This window comes from Ciona robusta, chromosome 7 (assembly GCF_009617815.1).
Source record: "Ciona robusta chromosome 7, ASM961781v2".
Classification (NCBI taxonomy): Eukaryota; Metazoa; Chordata; class Ascidiacea; order Phlebobranchia; family Cionidae; genus Ciona; species Ciona robusta.
Genome location: NC_143241.1, coordinates 6,142,390 through 6,164,493, shown reverse-complemented (window position 1 = coordinate 6,164,493; position 22,104 = coordinate 6,142,390). Strand labels below are relative to the sequence as shown.

The window sequence follows — 22,104 nt, the reverse complement described above, 5'->3', positions numbered from 1 at the left end:
TTTCTATTCTATATGGGTTCTGGGATTTAGGCGAAGATTTGCCTATTACCCCAAGACACGTTTGAAAAATGAAACAAAGATATTGTGATGTACAGTTTGAGAACCACGAAACACCAAAAACAACTTTTTCCAAACTTCTTTTATTGATCATTTGCCCACATTGGCACCAATTCATTCACCAAGCATTTATCCTTTTAGTAAATAAGAATTAATCAACAAATTTCAAAAGAAAAGATTCAAACACCCTTGTGTTGCTGTTCGTAAAAACAAATATACAAGAATACAATATCACACAATATAATACAATACTTGTGACCGTATGCTTCCACACTGGCATTTTATAACATACAATTTTCTACAAAGGGGGTTTGTTGCTATGTGGCCAGTGGCAAAGAGGGAACAATAGTGGTAAAATATTAAGAAAGCTTTTTTAAAAATTGAAAATTGAACAAAACAGTTGGTTCCAGCAGTGCGTGCTAGCATGCGTACCATAAAAAAATATCTTCGAAATGGAAGGATTTTGAGCTAGGTGAAAGATTTGACAAAGTAACCAGATCACAGTGCTGTTTAAGTGGGTTTTTAAACTATTTTTTTGTTTGTTTTCTCACAGTGACAGTCTGCGAGAGAAAAGGCAATTAAATAGAAATCAGTCAAGCTGCATTTTTCCACATAGGTTGTATAATTGATTATTGCAACTTTTGTGGCTTAATTTAAAAACAATAAAATGACTTTAAATGAAAAATGCATTCTGCGACGCACTGCTGGTATTTAGTGTGAAGACATAATACAGAGAATGAATGCTTGTGCAAATATTAAAATCAATTTGTCGACATATTTACCAAAGAAAATTGAATATGAAGATAAATGTATTAGGTATAGCATGGAAAAGACCAGAAATGTAAATCTATGATACATTGGTTTTACTAATAAGATAAAGCTGCTATGGCTTTCTTAAGGGTAGTAACTGTTGATATGTTTCATATGTGTACTAGTTATATCAATTGCCTAAGCGGGGAATGCAACATATTAACACTGGCGGTAAACGAAATGGGTTTCAATAATTGCAAGAAAATTGGGAGTTGCACTTCAAATAAATAGAAAGAGGTCAGGTTCAATTTTACCCAATGTAGTTTTAAATATCTACAAAGCCTTTGTTAGGCTTGGTTTTTTAAAATAAAGGAAAAAGTTTGATTGCGAAGTGTTGGTTTAAAACAGGAACAGGTTAAAATCGGGAATAAATTTGAAATCATAAATTAAAGAAAAAAAGAAAACCATATATTGCATCAGTTGTATTTTAACTAGGCATCCGTTTATACTGGTCAGTTGCCATTTTTGTTTCGATGCATTTTATGTATGAACTTGAAGATAACCACACCAGAGTTATTAAGAAAATGAAAGGCACATTTAAAATTAAATCTGAGAACTTGGGCACAGTGAAATTTGCTTAGGGGGAGCACGGATTAATTTATCATTATCACCCAGAGTGTTATGCATAGGTAAACTTAATTTGAGACACAGTTTGCAGGAATATTTAGTAGTACAGCCTCGAATTCCATTTCAGAACACCAGGTGTGTAAAAACCAGTTCAATCACGTGATCCGTCATTCGTGTTCCCTTTTTTTCACGCTTTTCATATTCGTGAGCTTAAAAATATTTAGTAGTACAGCCTCCAACTTCCAACACCAGGTGTGCGAAAACCAGTTTAATCACGTGATTCTGTCATCCATGGTGCCTTTTTTCACGCTTCATATCCATGAGTTTATTCTGAAATTTCCCAGATAAAATCTCCAGTTGTTGTCTTGTCCATAGAGTTAAGCAAAAGCTATGACGGCCACAAGAGCACACAAACACAATACAACGTATTTACACTGAAACAAGAATCCTGCAAAAAGAAATATTTTATTTGTGAAATAAACGATACATAATATTACAAAAATATTCTGTTACTTCTGCTACCAGGCATAGCCCAAATTCATTGTAAATAATCTTCTAAACGTGAAAACAATTTTTAAAATTAATTTATGTTGTTTCAAATTACCCCAACTTAGTCATAATATGTTTTACAAATTATTTTGTTATAATATACATTATTAACTGAAAATTACTGTTAAAAAAAACTTACAAAAAAATCTATGTGAAAATTTCACAATACCTCAACTCAGTCAGAATCAGTGAAAAAATCCTCCCCCCCATTGTAGTGGTAAGGATATTCGAACGAGTATTCGTCTCCTGATGACATTGTATCGTCACCGAGAAGATAAAAGAGATCGAAAAGATCGGCATCGTCATCCAGGAGGTTCATGAGGCGAGCGTGATCCTCCGCGTGGCTGTCTTCATCACCAAGCATGTCCCATATAGTGTTCAAATCAAGGTGCTGGGTGTATATTAATGTTAAAAGGGCATACCAACTTTCTACATTGTAAAAAAAAGACTTTTTAATTTTTCGATTGAACATAGCTACATCTTATTCTGTACTTTTTCACCTATGTCCCATGTCGTATTAATATGCTTGGTGTATTTGATGTTAAATTTTGGAGTTGTTTGGCTCTCTTTTTATCAAACTAGTTAATATTTTACAAAAAAAACTGCAAAACATAAAAAGCAGCAAAATTTGTAGTGACAGAAATGCTTAAAAGTGATCTAAAGGTACCACTAAAGTTTCAAACAAAGAAACAGCTTTAGAAAAAAGTTCGTTTAAAAACTTACCCCTGCTCTACCATTGCTATCCACAACATTTCTTGTTTGTATTTTACTTCGGTCTTGCTTTCTACCGTCACTGTATGCGTGCAAATAGAAACAATTTGCACCAAACGGACATTTTCCGCGACCCTGGTCGAAATACTTGCACGCTTTGTTGCTGTAAAAAAAGTAAAATTATTTAAAAATTAAAAAGTAAAAATAAATTAAAATAAATTTTAAAATTATATTACAAGTTAAAATTATTTTAAAATTTAAAAATTAAAATAATACATTTTTTAAGCTCATTAAAATTTAATCCAATTTTATGTTTTTATATTTCCCTTAACAAAAACTATTAAAAAACTACTAAACAAAACATTTTTTAAATAAATATTCGAATTTTGACTTATGTTATATTCTAATTTGAATTTTGACCCAATTTTATGTTTTTATCTTTGACTAACATTTCGGTAAATTAAATTTAAATTCTAATTCTCAAACAGATGCACACATCATAGAAGTTATCACCCGAGTCAATTTTATTTTAGGTTTATTAAAATTGAAAATAATTCGTTTTTTTGTCATTTCCACAACAAAAACTCTTAAAAATTAAATTGTCAATTTTTTTTTAATTTTTTTTTTGTTCTTTCAATCTAAAATTTGCTATAAATAACATTAATTTTAAATATCCATACAGATACACACATAATATGAGTAACAACCTGAGATGATCTTTATATCCTTGAATTAGCTTCTTTTTTTCTTCCTTATCTTCAATCCAGCGTTCACTTGGGGTGACGAATGATGACGACACTCGACATTGTGGACATGCTCTGTTGATTATTGAGTATATTCTTGACTAGTTAATGACGTGTTTTACGCATAGGGTATTTTCATTTTTTTTAAATTTAAAAAATAAGTAGTTTTCTTGAATTTTTGGGATGTTGTGTTTTTTGCATTAGTTTTTATGCAGGATCTATTTTAATTATGTTTTTATACTGCATTGCATTCATTGAGATGAAACAATGATAAAAGTAGGGTCTTAAAATCTTGAAGTTTTTCATTTTATTACCCTTTTTATGATGGGCAGTAAAACTTACTTTACAACAGTATTGTTAAACGCTTTGGCACTTCTCCACTTTCTAATGCAATCCAAACAAAAAGTATGATTACAGTTTTCCAAAATCCCAAACTTTCGGTCTTTTTCATCTGCTTTTTCCCAAACCTATAGAAAAATGTTAAATTACTCTACTACGAGCACTGTTTTCCAAACTGGGGTAACATAACGAACTTCAGGGGCTGCTGAGAGTATACCAATTTTATACAAAGTACTACATATATTGTTATAGCATATAATATCCAAATACCCTGATTCCCGATGGCGTTTTAAACGATTAACAATGGTCTATAGGAGTTGTGAGGATACGGTTTTATATTTATAAAAAATTTCTTTGTACACTACCAAATGGGAGAAGAAAATAGAATAAAAGGTGTCCCATCTTCCCCACCCTACTATACATCTGATACAAATTGAAGAAAATTTTTTTTAAAGGATGTTTTTTTTAAAAGATTAATTAATTTAATAAACTATTCTCTATGTAGCATACAGATTTATAAGGATTAAATAGTCTGAAATTATTGGGGAGATAAATAGGAAACAAAGATTAATGAACTCAGTATTATAAGTCCTACATATTATGGCCTATATTCATACGCAATGGAATTGGATTAGTTCAGTTACTCATATTGTGAAACAGTTTAGTTATTAGAAATATGACGCTGCAAGCAAAAAAGAAATGTAGAACAGGTCTTATGACAAGTTGTATTGCAAACTAGCTTTTCATTTTCAAGATTGCTTACAGTCTTACAGTACTGTACAATACCTAAATTTGTATACTGTTGTTTTTCTTTACTAATAGTTATGCTTGCAAAATTGTACATAAAATTCCGCCACGGTTATTCGTGTGTAACTGAATTGATATTTTACTAAAAAACTGCAAAACATGATTGAATTTCAATACAGTTCGGAGCGTTTCCTGCATAGTACATACATAAAGCCTACATTGTACATACATAACACTTAACAGCCTACATAGTACTTACCACTTCCATGCATATTCCACACGCAATTTCCCTGCTTTCAGCAACTTTAAACGATTCAAGCATGTCCTCTTCATGGTATTTAATGCATTCCTATTAAAACGATGTGAAAAATTTAAAAACAAAATAAGTTGTATACAGAAATATCAACACATAAGTTTTCTGTTGTTGTTTTGTTTTCTACATAAAAACCTATAATAATAGTACTTGTATCTTCATTTTAAAGGTATTGTAACAAATTGTTATGAAAACTTCCAGTATCAATAAACTTTATGTATTTAATCATCACATTTTAGCATGTGTAAGTTATATTTACATAGATATATGCAAATTATTGATTAAACATTAATGTGTATGTACGTTGTGCTAGTTAGAATGTTGCATACTCATAATACTACATGTTATTATGACAGATTATGTTGTAACTGCTGCAGTTGTTTTACAACACACATAACCCCTTTATAACTGTGTTAACTACTTAGCACCACCATTTACTAGAGTGTAAAAACCTTCTAATTGTATATAGATGGGTAGTGTAAGTTTTATTGTAAAAAATTACGAAACCAGACCCTGATTTGGTGCTCATAGAGTTGAGCGAATCTCGTGTAAAAAAATACAGTAAGGATCTGGTGCTACACAAAATGTACTGGACAAAAATTAAGTCCAACATATTGTATAATAAACTATATACATTTGGCCAAAATGGCATCTTTAGTCTCTTTTTTAAATAGAATAAATATATCTATTTTATTATACAGTTGTTTGGACTCTTTTTTATGCTTAAAATAACAACAATGATATATATTTGATATTACTGTTATATCTCTGCCAATACTATTGTTTGTGATACAGCCAGCTGACTCAGTATGTGACAAACTGTAAAGGAAGTTACCTCTTTGTGCTTTTCCTGCTGTAAAACATCACTTGGATGCAGAATGTACAGACAACACATATCACACAACAAGCCATGAACATATGCACAATTTTCGCCGTTCCTGCACAAAAAAAGCGAATGAGTTTGCGTACAATAATGCTCGTAGCGAATACTTACACACATTCACCGTTGAGAGCGAATGGGCACAAATCGTTATATTTATCTGTTGAGGTTGATGACTCAAGTCCTTCTTTTAAAGCAGAGCTGTATGTGTTTGAAGCTGAAAATCAAATATTTAATTAATTATATAGCCTACTAAAAATGTAGTTACTAAAAAAACAACAAAGTCAAGGTCACATAAAAATTGGTTACTAAAAATTAGGTTATTAAAAAAGTAATTTTAAGTTACAAAAAAATATTTAAGTTAAAAAAGGTTAGTTACTGAAAATTATGGTACAAAAAATGCATTGAACAATTCTAAACAAAAAAATGGCAAAATTATCTGACTAAATATAAAAAAGCCAATATTTTTAATTACTAATAGTGCCTTCAGATATACATAAGGATTATGTTAGTAGATTTTGTAAATTTTTTTTTGGAGTGTAAGAAAAGCCCACGTATCCATATGTTAAATGTATTCTTAAGGTTTAATACACAATCTGTCAAAATTTTTGCATTATATTTTTTACAAGTAAAAACAGCAATTGGCATTCTTAAGGTGTAAAGATTTTAGTTGTAGTTTTTAAAGTGTATAGATTTTAGATGTGATTTTCTAGGGTATGGGTAAATAAAATATAAAAAGGAAAACTTACTTCTCGGTGAATATTCTTTTCCTGGAACAAACTCGACAGCGTTTGCCCAATCAGCACCAGTCAATGAGTTCTCATATTTTGTTGAGTCGCTAAAATTGAAAAAAATCAGTATTAAAATTCAGCCAAAAATAAAGAAGTTATAATATTAAAATTCAGCATTTTATTACTATTCAGACAGAAAAAAGGGGTCGAGGGTTTAAATGTACACATAGAGTGCAAATTTTATTTAAAGAAAACCCTATCTTTTTACTTAAAAAGGGGGTTTAACTATGCCCACAAAAAGCAACTTTCATTTTTTAAGAAAACCTTCCTTATTTCATTTAAAACACTCCTTTTACACCATGATTGACATATGTTAATACAATGAGAAATGACTAAACCCCTTGGTAGCGTCAATGTTACAATGTACAAACAATAGGCACCACAAATTACACCAAGGCTACTCTGTCAATGTTTAACGCAATCGATTAATGCAAATTTATAATAAACTAGCACTGCGGTCTACATTTGTCTTGCAACAGTATCGTATATGCATACTAGATATTTTGACTTACATAATGATGCTGTCAGTAGGATACTTTGCTTTAATAGTTTTCCGCCCCTTGTCTGGTTTTATATGATCGTATCTGTTAATAAATTTAACATAATATATATTTATATAGAATTAAAACCTTAACTCTTGTATAAAGTATTTTTTTAGTGATTTGCAAACATTTTCAGGACAACCAATTCTTATTTTTACAGTTTATAAGTTGGATATGATTTAGATTATCAATACTGTTTCATGAAAAAATGCAAGAAACTTTATCGAAAATACAAATTTTGCCTATATATATATATTATATAATACATCTTCAGACTTTTTTGGGGCAATTATAAATCATTGGGAATTATATATCATGGGCAAAAATAGCCTAAACAATAAATCCTCAGGCCTTTCTTGGCAATTGTATATCAGCATAAGCTGATAGTTACCTGCAACGGTCACCGTATGAACAATGTCCAGATTGATAATAACGACACACCATATTGGCTTGAGCTTTAGTGTCATGTGAATACGAGCATTCAGAACCAAATTTACAAGCTCCATGTAGGAAGTATCTGTGAAAAAGTTCAAATCATATTTTTTGGAAACATTAAACATAATTGTATTTGGGCACTAGTGAAGAATCTAGTGAGGAATCTGGTACGCTATATATTAGGCTGGTGGAAAGTGTTAGAGGTTGGTAGTTAGGGGTTATTAGTTAAGAGTTGTAGAGTCCAGTAGTTCTCAATAAAGAAAATATCCGTAAAAAAAGTTAAAATCATAATTTTAGAGATTCTGTCAAGGTTTCTTTGTGCTACAAAATACGTAATGACCAAAATCAAGTCAATGCGAACGTATAAAAATACTAAATATTGCTATAAAATTAGCAATTTTACATACAGACAAAAAACTATAACAACTAATATAGTTTAGTAATAGCAACAAAACATACCTGCATAAAACTTTTTTTGTCCAAGGCTGACTGTTGTGACAAGGTGTGTTTTGTCCTGACGAGGCCATCTTTGGTTTATTATCTTGATTTCTTCTGTGGTGTTTTGAACCAAACTTGACAGAGCAAACTATCAAACTACCTATATACAGCAGAAGCATAAAACAAGCCAACAACCACAACAGTGCCTACTGGACGTTCTAACATATACGTTAATATCTAGAACAACGATATGCATTGACTTAGATTACAGTATAAGTAATCCTAATACGTTAAATTGCTATAAATACGTTAGTTAGTATCTAACTAAAATAAAGATATGCATTGGCTTACAGTATATATACAGTGTAAGTCCTTCAAATGCGTTAAATTGCTGTTTAAAATTTGAACGTTGTCGAAAAATGAATTTATTTCGACAGTGCCCTTAGACGTCTTCGAACAAAACAAACTTCTTGCTTTGTTTCGTCACAAACCTAACCAGCTGATAAGAGAAAAAGTTGAAGGTGATGACGTCACGCCATAAAGTAGTTATATAAACAAGAAACGGGGAGTAATTAAAGTTGGGCTTTTATATAAAATAAAACATACAATACCAATTATGCTATTTAAAAATGTATTTCTGTCAGACATTTATAAAAACGATAATTAATCCGAAAAAATAATCATCTTCAAAGTAACATACATGGTAACTCGTAAGCTGGCACGAGCCTGTGTTATAACGACAGTCGTTTTACGGCCACGCGAGGATAAAGCCAGACATTTATTCAAAATACGAGTCAAATTAATGCCACGCAATAAACCCAAAATACTCTCTTATGCCTTCCCAGTTTGGCCTGAAAAAAGTTTCATAAAACGAGAGCAGACAGAATGGCGTGACTGATGCGAACAAACGATGTAGTGTAAATATTTATTCAACTTTTAAATCTTTATTTCGGTGCCTGAAAACTGTGGACTTTATTTGGAATATTGTAAGAGTGCGACTGAATATTTGCTGGTTATAAATTGTAGCTTTTTTATGTAGGAGACGCAACAGATTAAATTGTAGAGACACAGTCACGAACAAACACAATAAACGATTGTCAATCATTAAACTCGACTGTAGAGATTACTTGTAAGTCTACAGATAAGTGAAGATTTGTAATGCTAGATATGATAGCTCCATTTAATTAACACATCAGTTATCATTTCAGACGCTACGAGAGAAGGTTTGTCTTTAGTGTAATAAATAAGATAAAGGGCCATATACTTCAATACTGTTATTGTAACAAAAGAAATTATTTGCATAGGTTTATAGGAGATTTAAAATGATAGTGTATTCTGTGAGTGCGTTTGTTGGTAGTATATGCATTTCTGTATATCTCCTAAAAATGCTTGTTTCCTTGCGAAAATTTTTCCTACGAGAAGGCTATGATTTAGCCAAAAGGTACGGTAACGGAACTTGGGCTATTGTCACTGCCCCAACATCTGCAACAGGGTATGGTTTTGCGGTACAGCTGGCAAGGAGCGGATTTAACATCATTCTAATTGGAAGAGACATCGAAATGTTAAACAAGCTGAGAGACTTACTAATTCTTCGCTATGGCGTCAAGGTAACGTGCGAGGTTGATTATATTTACCGTTAAATCTTTTAATCTTGTCCCAGCAGTTTATTATCCGCAAGGCAAGAGTTCTCGCAGCTGATTCGCGCTGCAGGCTTGTATTTGATTAACGCGCCGTGTGACGAACACTCACACTTTACAGGCGATATACATTTACATCTGTGAACCTTTTTTGTGTGTGTACTGTGACGCTAACATTCCAACGCTTGAATTAAAACGAAATCTTTCTGGAGGCAATATTAGTTTGCCTAAGGCCCAATTTATTTTTATTTTTTTTTCTAAATTTAGTTTGCCTAATAGTCTACTTTATCTTTAAGGATTGTTTTGTATCTTAATTTATGCAGAAAACTTTGAATTATTATTTTTATTGGCGTCATATTGGTAGCAGTAGTTCGATTTGTTAATAATAATAAACCGCGATTAGTAAATGTTAAGTAATACTTCAATACAAATTCGACATTTGAAAGCTTATGACAAAAATCGCTTACGAATTCCCAACGTTTTTTTACGCCACGCTCCTTTAACGTCAGTGTTACCCAATAACGTTAAAGTTTAAATATTTTTTAAAATACGCGACGGGTGTTATAAAAAAAGGCATTGATAAATCAAGAATTGAATGTAGGTTTAATTGAGACTTAAAAAATTGACTGCCACGGCCCTTTATTGACAAACATTTACTTTCACACAGGTTCGAACAGTCATCGCCGATTTTCGTAATGCAGGGGACATCGATTTTTACACGGAATTATTGCGTCAAATCGAAGACCTTGATATTTCTATTGTCATCCATGCAGTCGGATTGGTCGCTTTGTCCAGAAAATTTCACCAACAAACAGCGGAAAGAAATAGGCAGTAGGTTAAGTAGTTCTTTTTTTAAATGAGCACGCAAGTTATTTTTTTAAATGGACACGCAAGTTAAAAAAGGACACGTGTTTACAAACCCAATATTGTTCTCAATAAAATAATACTTTATGTATATTCATCCGTGTTGTTATTTTACATTACACAATTATTAATGTTTGTAATAACACGAGTATTCTGTTTCACACACTTCGTGCCGGCTTACGAGGTACCCATAAACTCTAAAGGCAGGCGCACCAACCACTTTTCCACTGCACTGGATGTAAAAAATAAATCTTAAATTTAAACAGGTGCATGATAGTAAACATGTTTTCACCCGTGTTACTAAGCCAACATTTAATCCCACGACTTCAACACCGTTACCATCGAAGCGCAATTGTAATTATCGGCGGTGAAAACGCGAACCAACCGATACCCGGGATGGCTATCTCATCCGGAGCTAAAGCCTTTTTGAGACAATTCTCCGGTAATTATAAAATATAATGTATTTCGTGTTATGAAATATTTTCTTATAAACTATTTTCTTTTTACGTTTGTTACATAGAACGAATCTGCAATATCCTTATAGTGTAAAGACATAATAAAAGTTTTTAACTGTCGTGTAGACATAACGTAATTGTAATTTATCTCTTCGAAAACGATAGCGAAGATCATGTTAATTAAAGAACGAAGAAAAGGGAATTAACACCAAAAAGGACAGTGGTTAAAACACGCTATGTGGATAAAAAGTGTAGAAAGAGTGTCAGTTAAAAAGTGTGGCTGTTGCACCCAACATGTTATGCTGCTATTTCCCTTCTCTTCGGTGACTTTATTAATCGGATCTTCATTGCCGTTTTCAAAAAGAATTATGTTATACGAACAAAATTTGTCCCACATTACCGCAATCTTAAAATGAAACATGTCCCATGTTACCCCAACTTTATATTTTAGTTGCTGCGTCTTGCGAGTATGAGGACAAAATAGACATAATGACAGTTCAACCGTTAGCTGTGAAGAAAGTGCTTGGTTCTTCCAATAAAACCAAAGATCAATCGGAAAGCGTGTTTGTAAGTATCCACTATTTTATAGTTGTCCATTATGTATTGTATGGACGTTGTAATTAATAGGAGGGCACGAGGTGTATGAAACAGAACACATGCATTATAACGACTGTCGTTGCCCCGCGCTGCAAGATTGCATAAGTTATACATTCATTCAACTATCGATGATTGTAATATTTATTATCAAGATTTCCTAGCACAAAAGTTTTAATTTAAAATTCAAACTGACAGAGCTGTTGTAGTAGTTTGGGTTCAAATAGTACAGTTTTTCATTCTATTTTATCGTCTCGTTTCATAGTAAAAGAAAAATGTTCAAAGAATTATAAAACCGCTGCCCTGCGACTGGGAGCGTTGTTTATTGTCAAAAAGTATTGGTTTTTCATCTTACTCCACAGTACTTTCCTCATTATAGTATAAGCGGCGATTGTAATACAGCTCTGAAAAGTGTAATGAAATAATAATTAAATAACCCACCATTTAAAGTCTTTTATATGCAAGTCTTAAATTTGAACGTGTTGAAATGACTATAGGAGTTGACCATGGATATCATTCTGTACTTGGTTAGCGATCTCCCCATAAATTAACTGGTCTGCAAATTTTATTTTATTATTAAAAAATGGTGAAAGATTTACGACGAAAAGTGAAACGTTGCTTCAATTGCTCACGTTCGCTTTGCACTCAACATTTTCTTTTATATTTGTATTGCGGAAAAACACCATGTATTTTACATATATATATATAGTTGGGTACTGGGGGGGATGGTGCATATTTTTATTATATTTACTCGTCCCATCACGGTGGTCTTGTACATAAGAATTTAGACTAAGAGTTACCAAATTTCTGCGAATTTGTTCTAATCTAAACGAGTCGTGAGGATACGGTTATAACTCTTTGAATGTTCTTTGTTTACTACCAAGTGTGACGAGAAAAAAAGAATGAAAAGGTGTCTTATCTTCCTCGTTTTTGTCCCATCTTTCGCCTCGTTTTTACTTTATCCTCGCGTAGCCGGAAAACCAGTCATATAACACGGTTGTTCTGTTTCATACACCTTATGCGGGCTTACGAGTTACCAGGTTTGTTTGATTGAGAGTTCAAATTTTTCAGGTGATTGACTCTGAACGGTTTGCTCGTGCAAGTTTAAAACAGCTTGGCCATGAGCGTTGTACCAGCGGACACTGGATCCACATGGTACAATCGTGGGTATATTCCATTTTCCCCGAAGAACTGAAACTTGGATTTTGGACAAAAGTTCTCCCACGGCAAATGAAAAATTCAGGAAACTCAGAAAATAAAAAAAATGGAACAGATAGTGTTGAAGAGGATGCACGAAAAAACAACTAGTTCATATATACAATTATAAATTATGCTGCCATGTTAATACATGAAAAAACTCTTGAACAAATTGCCTTTCAAACAAAAATTATTTGCTGTTTTGTCCGTTTGTATACACACGCTGCTGATTTTCACAAAGCTTTGCTACACGTATGCTTGTATGTACATTGAAAACGCTTGAATTTCGTGATATTTCGAATTAAACAGCAAATTATTAAACTCTAAAAAAAGATGGTTTAGGTTCGAAACCTGCCGCTGCTTTTCGCTGTATCGGTATTTAGGAAACTGAGCAGCGCTACGTAAAACCTAAAAAATAAAACATTTTTTTCCAAAAAAAGCGGGGATGGGTGTTAAAGTCGTTGTACAAGTCACGCAATTAAAAACAAGTTTTCTTCATTAATTAAACCTTTTTACTGTTTGGTTTTTATTTACAGGGTTTTAAAGTGCAGGTTTGAAATGAACAAACGCTTATGCGTTGTATTTTTAGCAATGCAGGGTGGGGTAAGATGGTACACGTTCATTTATTCAACCCCCCACCCATTTGCTGGTAGTAAACACATATTATTCAAAGAATAATAAAACCGTGCCCTTAAAACCCCAAAAGAAGCTGTTAATTGCTGAAAACATAATCAGGAAATATGGGATATTGTGTGCCAACGGTTACCACCTTACCCAACAGTACAATATAGCTTAAAGATGTTTGAATCTTGAATTAAACAGCAGGTTATAACAGTTTATTAAAAATAAACCTGGTTTATACTAACTGGTAATTTTTAGAAAGTCGAAATTCCTACATAAAACTAACTAGGGCGAAATGTGTTGAGAAAATGAAATTTCTGTTTTTGATTATTTTTATTTCAAATATTTTATATCACCGAAACTGCTTACAATTAAAAATAGAAAGCTAAAAAATCGATTTTCACTCGACAATGTCTAAATGCTTTTAAAAAAATGACGTATTGTTATTATTTAGCATGTTGCAGTTTGGGAATTACCAAACAGTTAGCAGTGTTATTTTTACTACACAGTTATAAGGGGTAAGATGGTACACCTTCATTGAATGTTCTCTTCCTATTTGATTCTAAGAATTATACAACCATAACCTCACAGCCCTAAAAGAAAGCTGTCATTTGTTAAAAACAGCACCAGGAAATATGGGATATTACGTGCCAACTGTTAAGGACCATCTTACCCCTTACTGTTCTCGAACGATATGCCTGGTTGATTCTTCCATCTCAACGTCTGATAATTTCACATTATTTCTTTTCGCGAACAACCCATTAATTTCTTGGAATGTTTTCCCTTTCGTTTCAGGTATGATGATTATTACATACGCAGTTGCAATTACGCAAATGAATAAGAAGAATATGAACACATAAGGCCCCATGCCGTCCTAAGAGCAAACGTATTGAAAAATATATGTTAAATATTGAATGCTAATACAGTATTATTGTCTTATACGTAAACATAATATTAAAACATTTTTTTTAAAAATTGTATCAAATGTAATTTTTTTACTCTAACTTATTTATCCTCGCAAGGTCGGAAAACGATAGCCGTTATAATTCAGGTGTTCTGTTTCGTACACCTTGTGCTCGCTTATGAGTTACTATCTATGTAACTTTGTGGGTGATTGGTTTTGTGTTTTTTTTAAAAATATGGCTGATAACTCTGTCAATAAGTGTCATTCCCAACAATGGTAGCAGCAGCAAGCCTTAAACCTTAACAATCAGTAGAAACAGAACACCCATGTTATAACAACTGTCGTTTTCCGACCACGCGAGAATAAATAAGTTACATTCATTTATTCAAGTACTAAGTTTACCTGCATGAAGGGGAAAACGAGAGCAAGCGCAAAATTGAATGTCCAATTCACACCACATCCAATTGCCGATGCAGCGGGTCTACTTGATTGCCTAAACAACTCTGCAGTGAGTATCCAAGGTACAGGTCCTGTAAAGCAATGGAACGGCACACATTACAATCTATACCTATACGCACAAACATTTTCTATATATAAAGTTTGTTGTTTATTTCTGAATGACTGACAATTTAGACAAATCAAAAATCTTAAAAAATATATATCCACAAAGCTACACATGTGGTTTCGTAAGCTGGCACGAGGTGTATGAAACAGAACACCTGTGTTATAGCAACTGTCATTAAAACAAGTTACGAGAGGATAAGGAAAGTTACATTAATTCATTCATTTTGAATAACTTACAATTTAAACAACTAAAAAAAACTCATACTATCCACAAAGTTACATACATGGTAACTCACGAGGTGTATGAAACAGAACACCCGTGTTATAGCGACTTTTGTTTAAACAAGTTATATTTTAAACAAAGTTTAGAACACATATGCAAACCTGGGCCAACTGCGAACCCAATAATAAACCCAATCACGCACGCAATGCTTAGATTTGATATCCAACTAATTTGATCTTGTAAATTTAATGCTATTGTCATAATTATGCAGAATAACCCAGCAACCGCGTAGCCACCCGCAAGTAACAACTTCCGTCCGAGTCTGTCCATTAGCAACACCTATATCCGATACAGTATATTAGAAATGGTTGATTAAAAATAACAAAACTTTTATTGATAAATTAATTTTTTTAAAACATGTAAAAATATATGATTATTTTTAAACAACAACAAACATTTGATTTAAAAAGTTAAAAAAAAGCAATGTTGTAGATATAATAAAACTTTATATAGAACGGTGGGGGAAGATGGCACACAAAGGTATACATTTTCCTATAAGATGGTCTATGTTTTCATTCTCTTTCTTGTCCAATTTTGTGGTAAATGAAAAAAACATTTACGTAAATATATAACTGTATCCTTACAACTCTAAAAGAGTGTTGTTAAAATTGTTTAAAACCTGATCAGAAAATATTGAATTTAGGAGTGAACGGATTCCCATCTTACTCTACAGTATTAGAATAAAAAGTTATAACTGACGTACCGATATAACGGTCATGAAAACATTGACTGTACCAACTCCAACAGAAGCATAGTTTTGAGCATCCCCTGCTACACCAGCAGCTTCAAAGATGGTGTTGAGATAGAAAAATATCTGTTACAAAAAAGTGAATCAGAAGAGTGTAAATAACATATTATATAAATTTAAAAAAATATCTGTTATAAAATTACAGCATATCAGAATAGTGTAAAAATAACATAAGAGATAAACATTTTTATTACAGTAACAAAAATTAGGTTAATTTTAATTTATAAAAGAAAGAGATGGTGATGAGCAACAAAATGATAGTCATTATACACAAGCTGTAGGTGAAACTACTTTAGAAAAAGTGTCAATAAAAGTGTGGCTGGTAAACCCACAAAACAGTATAAATTAACTCATATTAAGCGGTATTTAATTAAATTAAATTCAGATATAGTTTTAAGAGGAGTTTATGTTTATGTAAAGATAAATGAATGTTACTTGCTTTATTCTTGCATAGGCGGAAAAGAACAGTTGTTATAACATGAGTGTTCTGTTCCATACATCTCATTTCAGATAATCTACAGATCTTAAAAATCCCAAAACTTACAGCATTTATTCCACACAGCTGTTGAGTAAATTGAATAAAAACAATCGACAGTAGTTGCCATCGAACAGTTTTGTCTTTAATCACCATAATCACGGTTTGTTGTTCAGTTGCAGATTCAGCGCGTGCTTCTTCACGCATTTCATGAATTTCGTCCCCAACGTCAGGGGTGGGACGGAAAAATATCAGAGCTGTAATGCAATATGTAAATAAACGAATATAGGTTATTTATTCTCGCATTGTGTGCAGGAACAGTTGTTTAACATGAGGTTCTGTTTTATACACCCTGTGCTCACTTTCAAGTTACCAAGTATGTAACTTTGTGGGTGATTATTGCACTTTTTAATTTTTTTTTGTAAGGAGCGTTGATGTTAAGTGTCCTGTTCAAAAACACATACGCCAAAAGGCACATATGCCAACAATGGTAGCAGCAACGAGCCTTGAACCCATAACCCCCATGTATTTCTAACCTTTTCTCGCCAAGTCTTCTCTGTCTTTATCAATCAGCAAACACCTTGGGCTTTCTGGTAAGAATGGTAATACACACAACTGAATGACTGATGGGACACCAGTGAAAGCAAGCAGTACAGGCCATAACTCAGCAGTGCCCAATGCTTCTTTTAAACTTAGAAGCTGAGCGCACAGAATTCCTGTTTAAAAATAAACATTTTGGAATTTTTAGAAAATGATCAAAAACAAAGTTAAAATTAAAAAACATGGCTTAATTTAGAGATGTCATTTTAAAACAAGATCAAATTTACAGTTAACGTTTTAAAATATGGTCTAATGTACAGTTATTTTAAAACATAATCTTATACACAGTAAAAATATATATATAGCTATTTCAATTTAAATGCATTGCATTGAAAACATACCTATTGTTATAGATAATTGGTTAACCACACCCAAGCCTCCTCTTATACGCTTGGGAGAGATTTCACCCAAATATAAAGGCACAATACCAGTAGCTAACCCTGAATGTAAAATGAACATGTGTTAGATAGTAGTATTTAAATAAATATTATTAAAAAATAGTAATTTCGAAGTGTTGTCATTAATTAGAGTTTTATATACTATAACATCATTTAATTATCTCTGTGTGGCAAAAAAAACCTGCGAGGCTAAAATTTGCTTAAAAAATTTTTTAAAAAATGCTAAATTCAAAGTATCATTATTAATAAGAGTTATAGCATAGCATCACTTATTTATCCGAGCATGGCAAAAAATCAGTGTTATAATGTGAGTGCTATGTTCCATAAACCTTGGGTTCATTTGTTATAACATAGGTGTTCTGTTTCATGCCAGTTACCACGTGTGTGGTGTCTATATATATATATCAGGATTTAAACACTTAAGTAATGTGTAATAAAAGAAAGAGCATAGAATAGCACATACCGGCAAAAATTCCAAGTAAAAATCGAGCGATGATTATCATTTCAAGTGAGTTTGCTGCTTTACTTGTTCCCATGAGGATTGCACCAACAATTGAAAGTGAGTTAGAAGCAAGCAATGCTCCTTTTCTGTCATTGTTTATATAAAAATAACAAATGAAAGTAACTTGTATATCCTTGCGTGGAGGAAAAACAACAGTCATTACAACACGAGTGTTCTGTTTTATACACCTGGTGTAAGCTTACGGGAAGCAATTGCCAATATGTGCCATCTGTCTTATTCAAGGTCACATAGCCCCACAGATATTGAAAGAATAAATGAATGTAACTTGTTTATCCCTACATGGCAGAGCACCAGCAGTCAATATAACACAGGGTTTATTTTCCACACTCTGTGCCTCTTTTCTTAAATAGTTTTTTTAACTATCTGCAAATTTTTTGAGTTTTATATATATATATTTGTATATATTTAAATTTTTATAACCATTATTGTATTCCATGCAAAATGTTACAAACTACATTCACATGTAGCAAGCATCCCTATCAATACCTGCCGAATTTTTTCACACAAATTCCAGTTGAAAATGATCCTATCATTCCACCCACTGTGTAAATAGAAACCGTGAACGCCCACAAGAACTTTTCACTACTTGTTAATACAATTGTTTCAGTTTCTTGCAGATTGTTCTCTTGTGGCCCAGCCTCAGTGAAAGAGTTCATAAAAACCTAAAAAAATGTTAGATAATATTATGATATATTAGGGTGGGGGAAGACAGGACACCTTTAGCACATAATATCCAAATATCCGGATTATTTTTTAAACATTTAACAACGGTCTATGGGAGTTGTGAGGATACAGTTTTATTTGAATGTTTTTTGTTTACCTACTAAATAATAAAAAAAAGTGTATCATCTTTTTCCATCAAACTATATTTAAAAAATGGATCATGTTAGAGCTTATGCATAATTATTACATCTCATTTAAAAAAAAGACCAATGTTCAAGTTTTGTATTTTTTTCTGTAAATAATCTATGGGAAACACGGTTTTAAACAAGTATTAAAGTTATTTTAGCAAAACGGGTCCCAAAACACATCAGAAACAAAATTATAGATAATTAAACACATTAAAATTTGTTTTAAACTAAAATGATTAAATTTAAACTTACAATTAAATTTGTAACATTTTGAATATTTGTTTCATTTTCAGCAATAAGTTGTTGAGTTACGTAGGAGGTGTATGATGGCACGCGGGTTGCAGAAATATTGCTGCTGGTGTCCATTATCGTTTCCTCTCCTTCGAAGAAGTATGCTTGCATCAGCTGCCATAGTATTCGGTAATATTTTACAGCAAGTTAAACTTGTTTACAAGTGCAATGATTTATTGAGTAACCTTTGAGCTTGATACTGTTAATTATTCACATATTTGCAGCGATTGCACAAGAAATATAACACTTGGCAAAAAGTTGGCTATCATTTTTCGTGGCTTGGTGCTAGTAAAGAATCGTCTCCCTATGTTATTTGCTAACCACTAACTACTAACCCATTTAACCCTTAACCCCTAACTAAGAACCCTCTGTGACCCCTAACTAACAACCCCTAAAATACTTTTACCAGCCCGATCTGTAACGTACTGCGGGTTCTTCACTAGTCCCATATTTTGATTAACATTTGCTTTCATAAATGTATTACACCTCATAGAAACTTTTCGTGTGTCTAATTTTAATGTAGCCAAAATTTATAAATGCCTACGCTGTAGCAATGGTCTATCACTCTATATGGACAGTCTAGTTTGAAGTTAATAAAAAGTGTCTTTTTGTGTAGCCCATACCGTTCATATGGGTTATGAAACCACTATATACACAGTAACTGTATAAAAACTATACTTGAATATTTCCCCGATAAAAAGAGTACATCTCTTTGCTATACATAGGGTAATACCAAAGTTAGTATAGACCGCGTAACATGTAGAAAATGGTTTTATAAATGTTGTTTACCCGCTAAAGTTGGTCTTTCGAAAACATATTTTTCTTGTACAAAACAATAAATGATGTCATAGTGTTCTTACATACTCCTCTCATAATATAGTAGTGTGGGGGAAGATGGGACACCTAAGCATATATTGCCCAATATTTTCAAATCTAAAATATACATGACGGTTTCCCGTTACTTTAATTTGCCTAAAAACACATTCCCGTAGCTGGTGTAGGCTTGAAAGTTGAAGCAATCATAAAAAAACATTCCCGTAGGTTTCTCGTAATTGCAATGTGCCTAAAACACATTCCCGTAACTATAATATGCTTGAAACACATTCCCGTAACCTTCCCGTAACTGGTGTAGGCTTAAAACAAGCATAAAACACATTCCCGTAGGTTTCCCGTAACTGTAATTTGCTTAAAACAAGCCTAAAACACATGCCCGTAGGTTTCCCGTAACTATAATGTGTATAAAACACATTTTCGTAGGTAGGCTTAAAACAAGCTTAAAACACATTCCCGTCAGTTTCCGTATTCCCGTAGATTAGTTTGCAGTTTTTCCCGTCTTTTCCGTATTTCCGTATTCCCGTAAATTAGATTGCGATTCCCGTCGTTCCCGTATTTCCGTATTCCCGTAAATTAGTATTACCCCTATACATATAAATCCCTTTTAAAATAATTTTAAAAAGACAGGACGAGAGAGCAATAATCAAATGAATGGGCACGAAATCATCATTATTCAGACAATCCATACGTGACTACCAGTTTTGAGCAATTGCGGTTAAGTGTTTTACCCGCCAACAACGGTGACACTGTCGAGGCTTAAACCCAAATCCTCTGGTCTAGAGGAGAGCGTTCTATAATAACTTTGCCACGGCGCCGAACGTTCTCACATTTGCACGCTTGCCAAAACGAATAAAAACTATTTCTGGCATTTACCTTGGCAGGCCCATTCATTACAGCAATGTTGTATCCATATTGAAATGTGCTTCCAATTACTGTCACCAGAACCGCGAGGACGAGTGGAAAGGTTATCCCGTGACCCTGGGTATGTCAACATAAAATCATGTTAAGTTGTTTGTAATATTGTAAATGGAATGTTGTTTTAAATGTTTCAAATGTCATGTAGTTTGTAATGCTTCGACAAGGTAAAATGTATATAGGTCTACATTTGTTTATCTAGCTGCAAAATACGTCTATATAGAAATATCTAAAGCAGCGTTTTGTAACTTTGGTGTCTCCTATTCCGAATGTTTGATCTAAATATGTGGGTTTTGATTACTCAAATGTGTTATAACCACCTGTGTTTATGCAAACATGATCGTAAAAAGTACTAATTGTCCTGAACAATATGAATTAAGGTTTGTAACGAGGTCTCTGCTAGAATAACACCAGAAGAAACGTACACACGCTGTAGTTTCAATAAAGCGCGGGAAACGTGCACAAAGAAAGATTATACGAACGCCCTAGTTAGACAAGAGTAGGACACTAATGCATGGTAAATATGATGGGGTGGGGGAGATGGGTCACACTTTCATTCTATTTTCTTGTCCCATTTTATAGCAAACAAAAAATTTAAAGAATTATAAAACCGTACCCTCAACTCACCCATAAACCATTGTTAAATTGTTTAAAACACGTTCTAGATATTTGGATATTGTGTGCTAAAGGTATCCCGTTTCCCCCACCCTACTATAAGTAAAACCTGTGATACAAACTTACCTTAGATGTACCCATGTTTTCGTTGTATTACACTACAAGGTGGTTAATCATATTTATACAATGCTAACCCTTTGTAATGTGTACAGTAATATTGGTAGTGTGTTGACATTTAACTGACAATATCTTATGTGCTGGTGCTTTTTTATTTAACTATAACGTGCTGAAACATGTACATTTCTTCACGTAAATATCCTTTATGTATCCGTTCGCTTTTATTGACCTGTCACTTGCCTAAATATTTACATTTCTACGATTTTTTCAGGTATATGTTTACTAGAGGGGATTTTTTCTATTTTCTATTACTTAAACTTATCAAAGGCACGAATATACCACCATAACACGTTGCCAGCTTCTACAAAGTTGTTACGCAAGCAAACACTGACTAAACAACTCTATTAGTTAATCATTTACCGGTCAGAGTGGGGAAAGACACCGGTATATGGTAAAATCGGGTAAGATGCTGGTTTATATATTCATTCTTTATGCTTGTCCCATTTGGATGTAAACAGGAAAATTTATAGGTTATACAACCGTGCTCTCTGACTCTAAAAGAGTGTGTTATGTTAAAACACGACCAGGAAACATGAGATTTAGGTTTCCAACATCAAACCCCTCATACTATGCAATACTGTTGTGGGTGTGGAGGTTTTTGAACAAAACCCCTAAGATATTGCTCTACCGTGGTCA

General features: G+C 32.9%; 3 protein-coding genes across 8 annotated transcripts; 1 reads left to right on the top strand and 2 right to left on the bottom strand.

The window, feature by feature from the left end:
• Positions 1 to 124: 124 nt before the first annotated feature.
• LOC149734186 (putative E3 ubiquitin-protein ligase makorin-1) lies at positions 125 to 8,180 on the bottom strand. 2 transcript variants are annotated; one of them, XM_089881454.1, is made up of 12 exons: positions 7,944 to 8,180; positions 7,441 to 7,566; positions 7,020 to 7,091; positions 6,466 to 6,554; positions 5,831 to 5,933; positions 5,672 to 5,774; positions 4,783 to 4,872; positions 3,780 to 3,904; positions 3,402 to 3,512; positions 2,707 to 2,857; positions 2,153 to 2,374; positions 125 to 1,882 (listed from the first exon to the last, which is right to left on the bottom strand). In XM_089881454.1, the coding sequence occupies exons 1-11, from the start codon at positions 8,099 to 8,101 to the stop codon at positions 2,159 to 2,161; spliced, it is 1,344 nt and encodes a 447-aa protein (XP_089737580.1). In that variant the 5' UTR covers positions 8,102 to 8,180; the 3' UTR covers positions 125 to 1,882; positions 2,153 to 2,158. The 2 variants fall into 2 exon arrangements, with proteins under 2 accessions (XP_089737580.1, XP_089737581.1); XM_089881455.1 differs by lacking the exon at positions 7,020 to 7,091.
• On the bottom strand, positions 8,159 to 21,757 carry LOC149734184 (solute carrier family 2, facilitated glucose transporter member 5-like). 5 transcript variants are annotated; one of them, XM_089881447.1, is made up of 12 exons: positions 21,418 to 21,748; positions 20,635 to 20,739; positions 18,889 to 19,041; positions 18,272 to 18,447; positions 17,726 to 17,850; positions 17,206 to 17,304; positions 16,801 to 16,980; positions 16,334 to 16,521; positions 15,745 to 15,855; positions 15,143 to 15,320; positions 14,597 to 14,724; positions 8,159 to 14,164 (listed from the first exon to the last, which is right to left on the bottom strand). In XM_089881447.1, exons 1-12 carry the CDS (start codon positions 21,430 to 21,432, stop codon positions 13,967 to 13,969), a joined length of 1,656 nt encoding a protein of 551 aa, XP_089737573.1. In that variant the 5' UTR covers positions 21,433 to 21,748; the 3' UTR covers positions 8,159 to 13,966. The 5 variants fall into 5 exon arrangements, with proteins under 5 accessions (XP_089737573.1, XP_089737574.1, XP_089737576.1 ...); XM_089881448.1 differs by having other exon boundaries at positions 18,904 to 19,041; XM_089881450.1 differs by lacking the exons at positions 20,635 to 20,739; positions 21,418 to 21,748 and adding an exon at positions 19,113 to 20,347.
• LOC149734185 (uncharacterized) lies at positions 9,245 to 12,958 on the top strand. Its single transcript, XM_089881459.1, has 5 exons — positions 9,245 to 9,529; positions 10,227 to 10,390; positions 10,690 to 10,865; positions 11,330 to 11,445; positions 12,544 to 12,958. Exons 1-5 carry the CDS (start codon positions 9,245 to 9,247, stop codon positions 12,778 to 12,780), a joined length of 978 nt encoding a protein of 325 aa, XP_089737585.1. The 3' UTR covers positions 12,781 to 12,958.
• Positions 21,758 to 22,104: the final 347 nt, after the last annotated feature.

Bases quoted from the DNA above. Each gene is read 5' to 3' on its own strand.
- LOC149734184 (XM_089881447.1), bottom strand. The intron at 17,851-18,271 runs GTATTGATAGGG...AAACAATGACAG, and splicing joins TGTGTGAAAAAATTCGGCAG to AAAAGGAGCATTGCTTGCTT. The intron at 17,305-17,725 runs GTATGTGCTATT...TTTTACATTCAG, and splicing joins TTTACTTGGAATTTTTGCCG to GGTTAGCTACTGGTATTGTG.
- LOC149734185 (XM_089881459.1), top strand. From the start codon at position 9,245: ATGATAGTGTATTCTGTGAGTGCGTTTGTTGGTAGTATATGCATTTCT. The intron at 9,530-10,226 runs GTAACGTGCGAG...ACTTTCACACAG, and splicing joins TTCTTCGCTATGGCGTCAAG to GTTCGAACAGTCATCGCCGA. The intron at 10,391-10,689 runs GTAGGTTAAGTA...AAATTTAAACAG, and splicing joins ACAGCGGAAAGAAATAGGCA to GTGCATGATAGTAAACATGT.
- LOC149734186 (XM_089881454.1), bottom strand. From the start codon at position 8,101: ATGCTTCTGCTGTATATAGGTAGTTTGATAGTTTGCTCTGTCAAGTTT. The intron at 2,858-3,401 runs GTTGTTACTCAT...CTTTTTTTACAG, and splicing joins GGATATAAAGATCATCTCAG to CAACAAAGCGTGCAAGTATT. The intron at 2,375-2,706 runs GTAAGTTTTTAA...ATATACACCCAG, and splicing joins ATAGCAATGGTAGAGCAGGG to CACCTTGATTTGAACACTAT.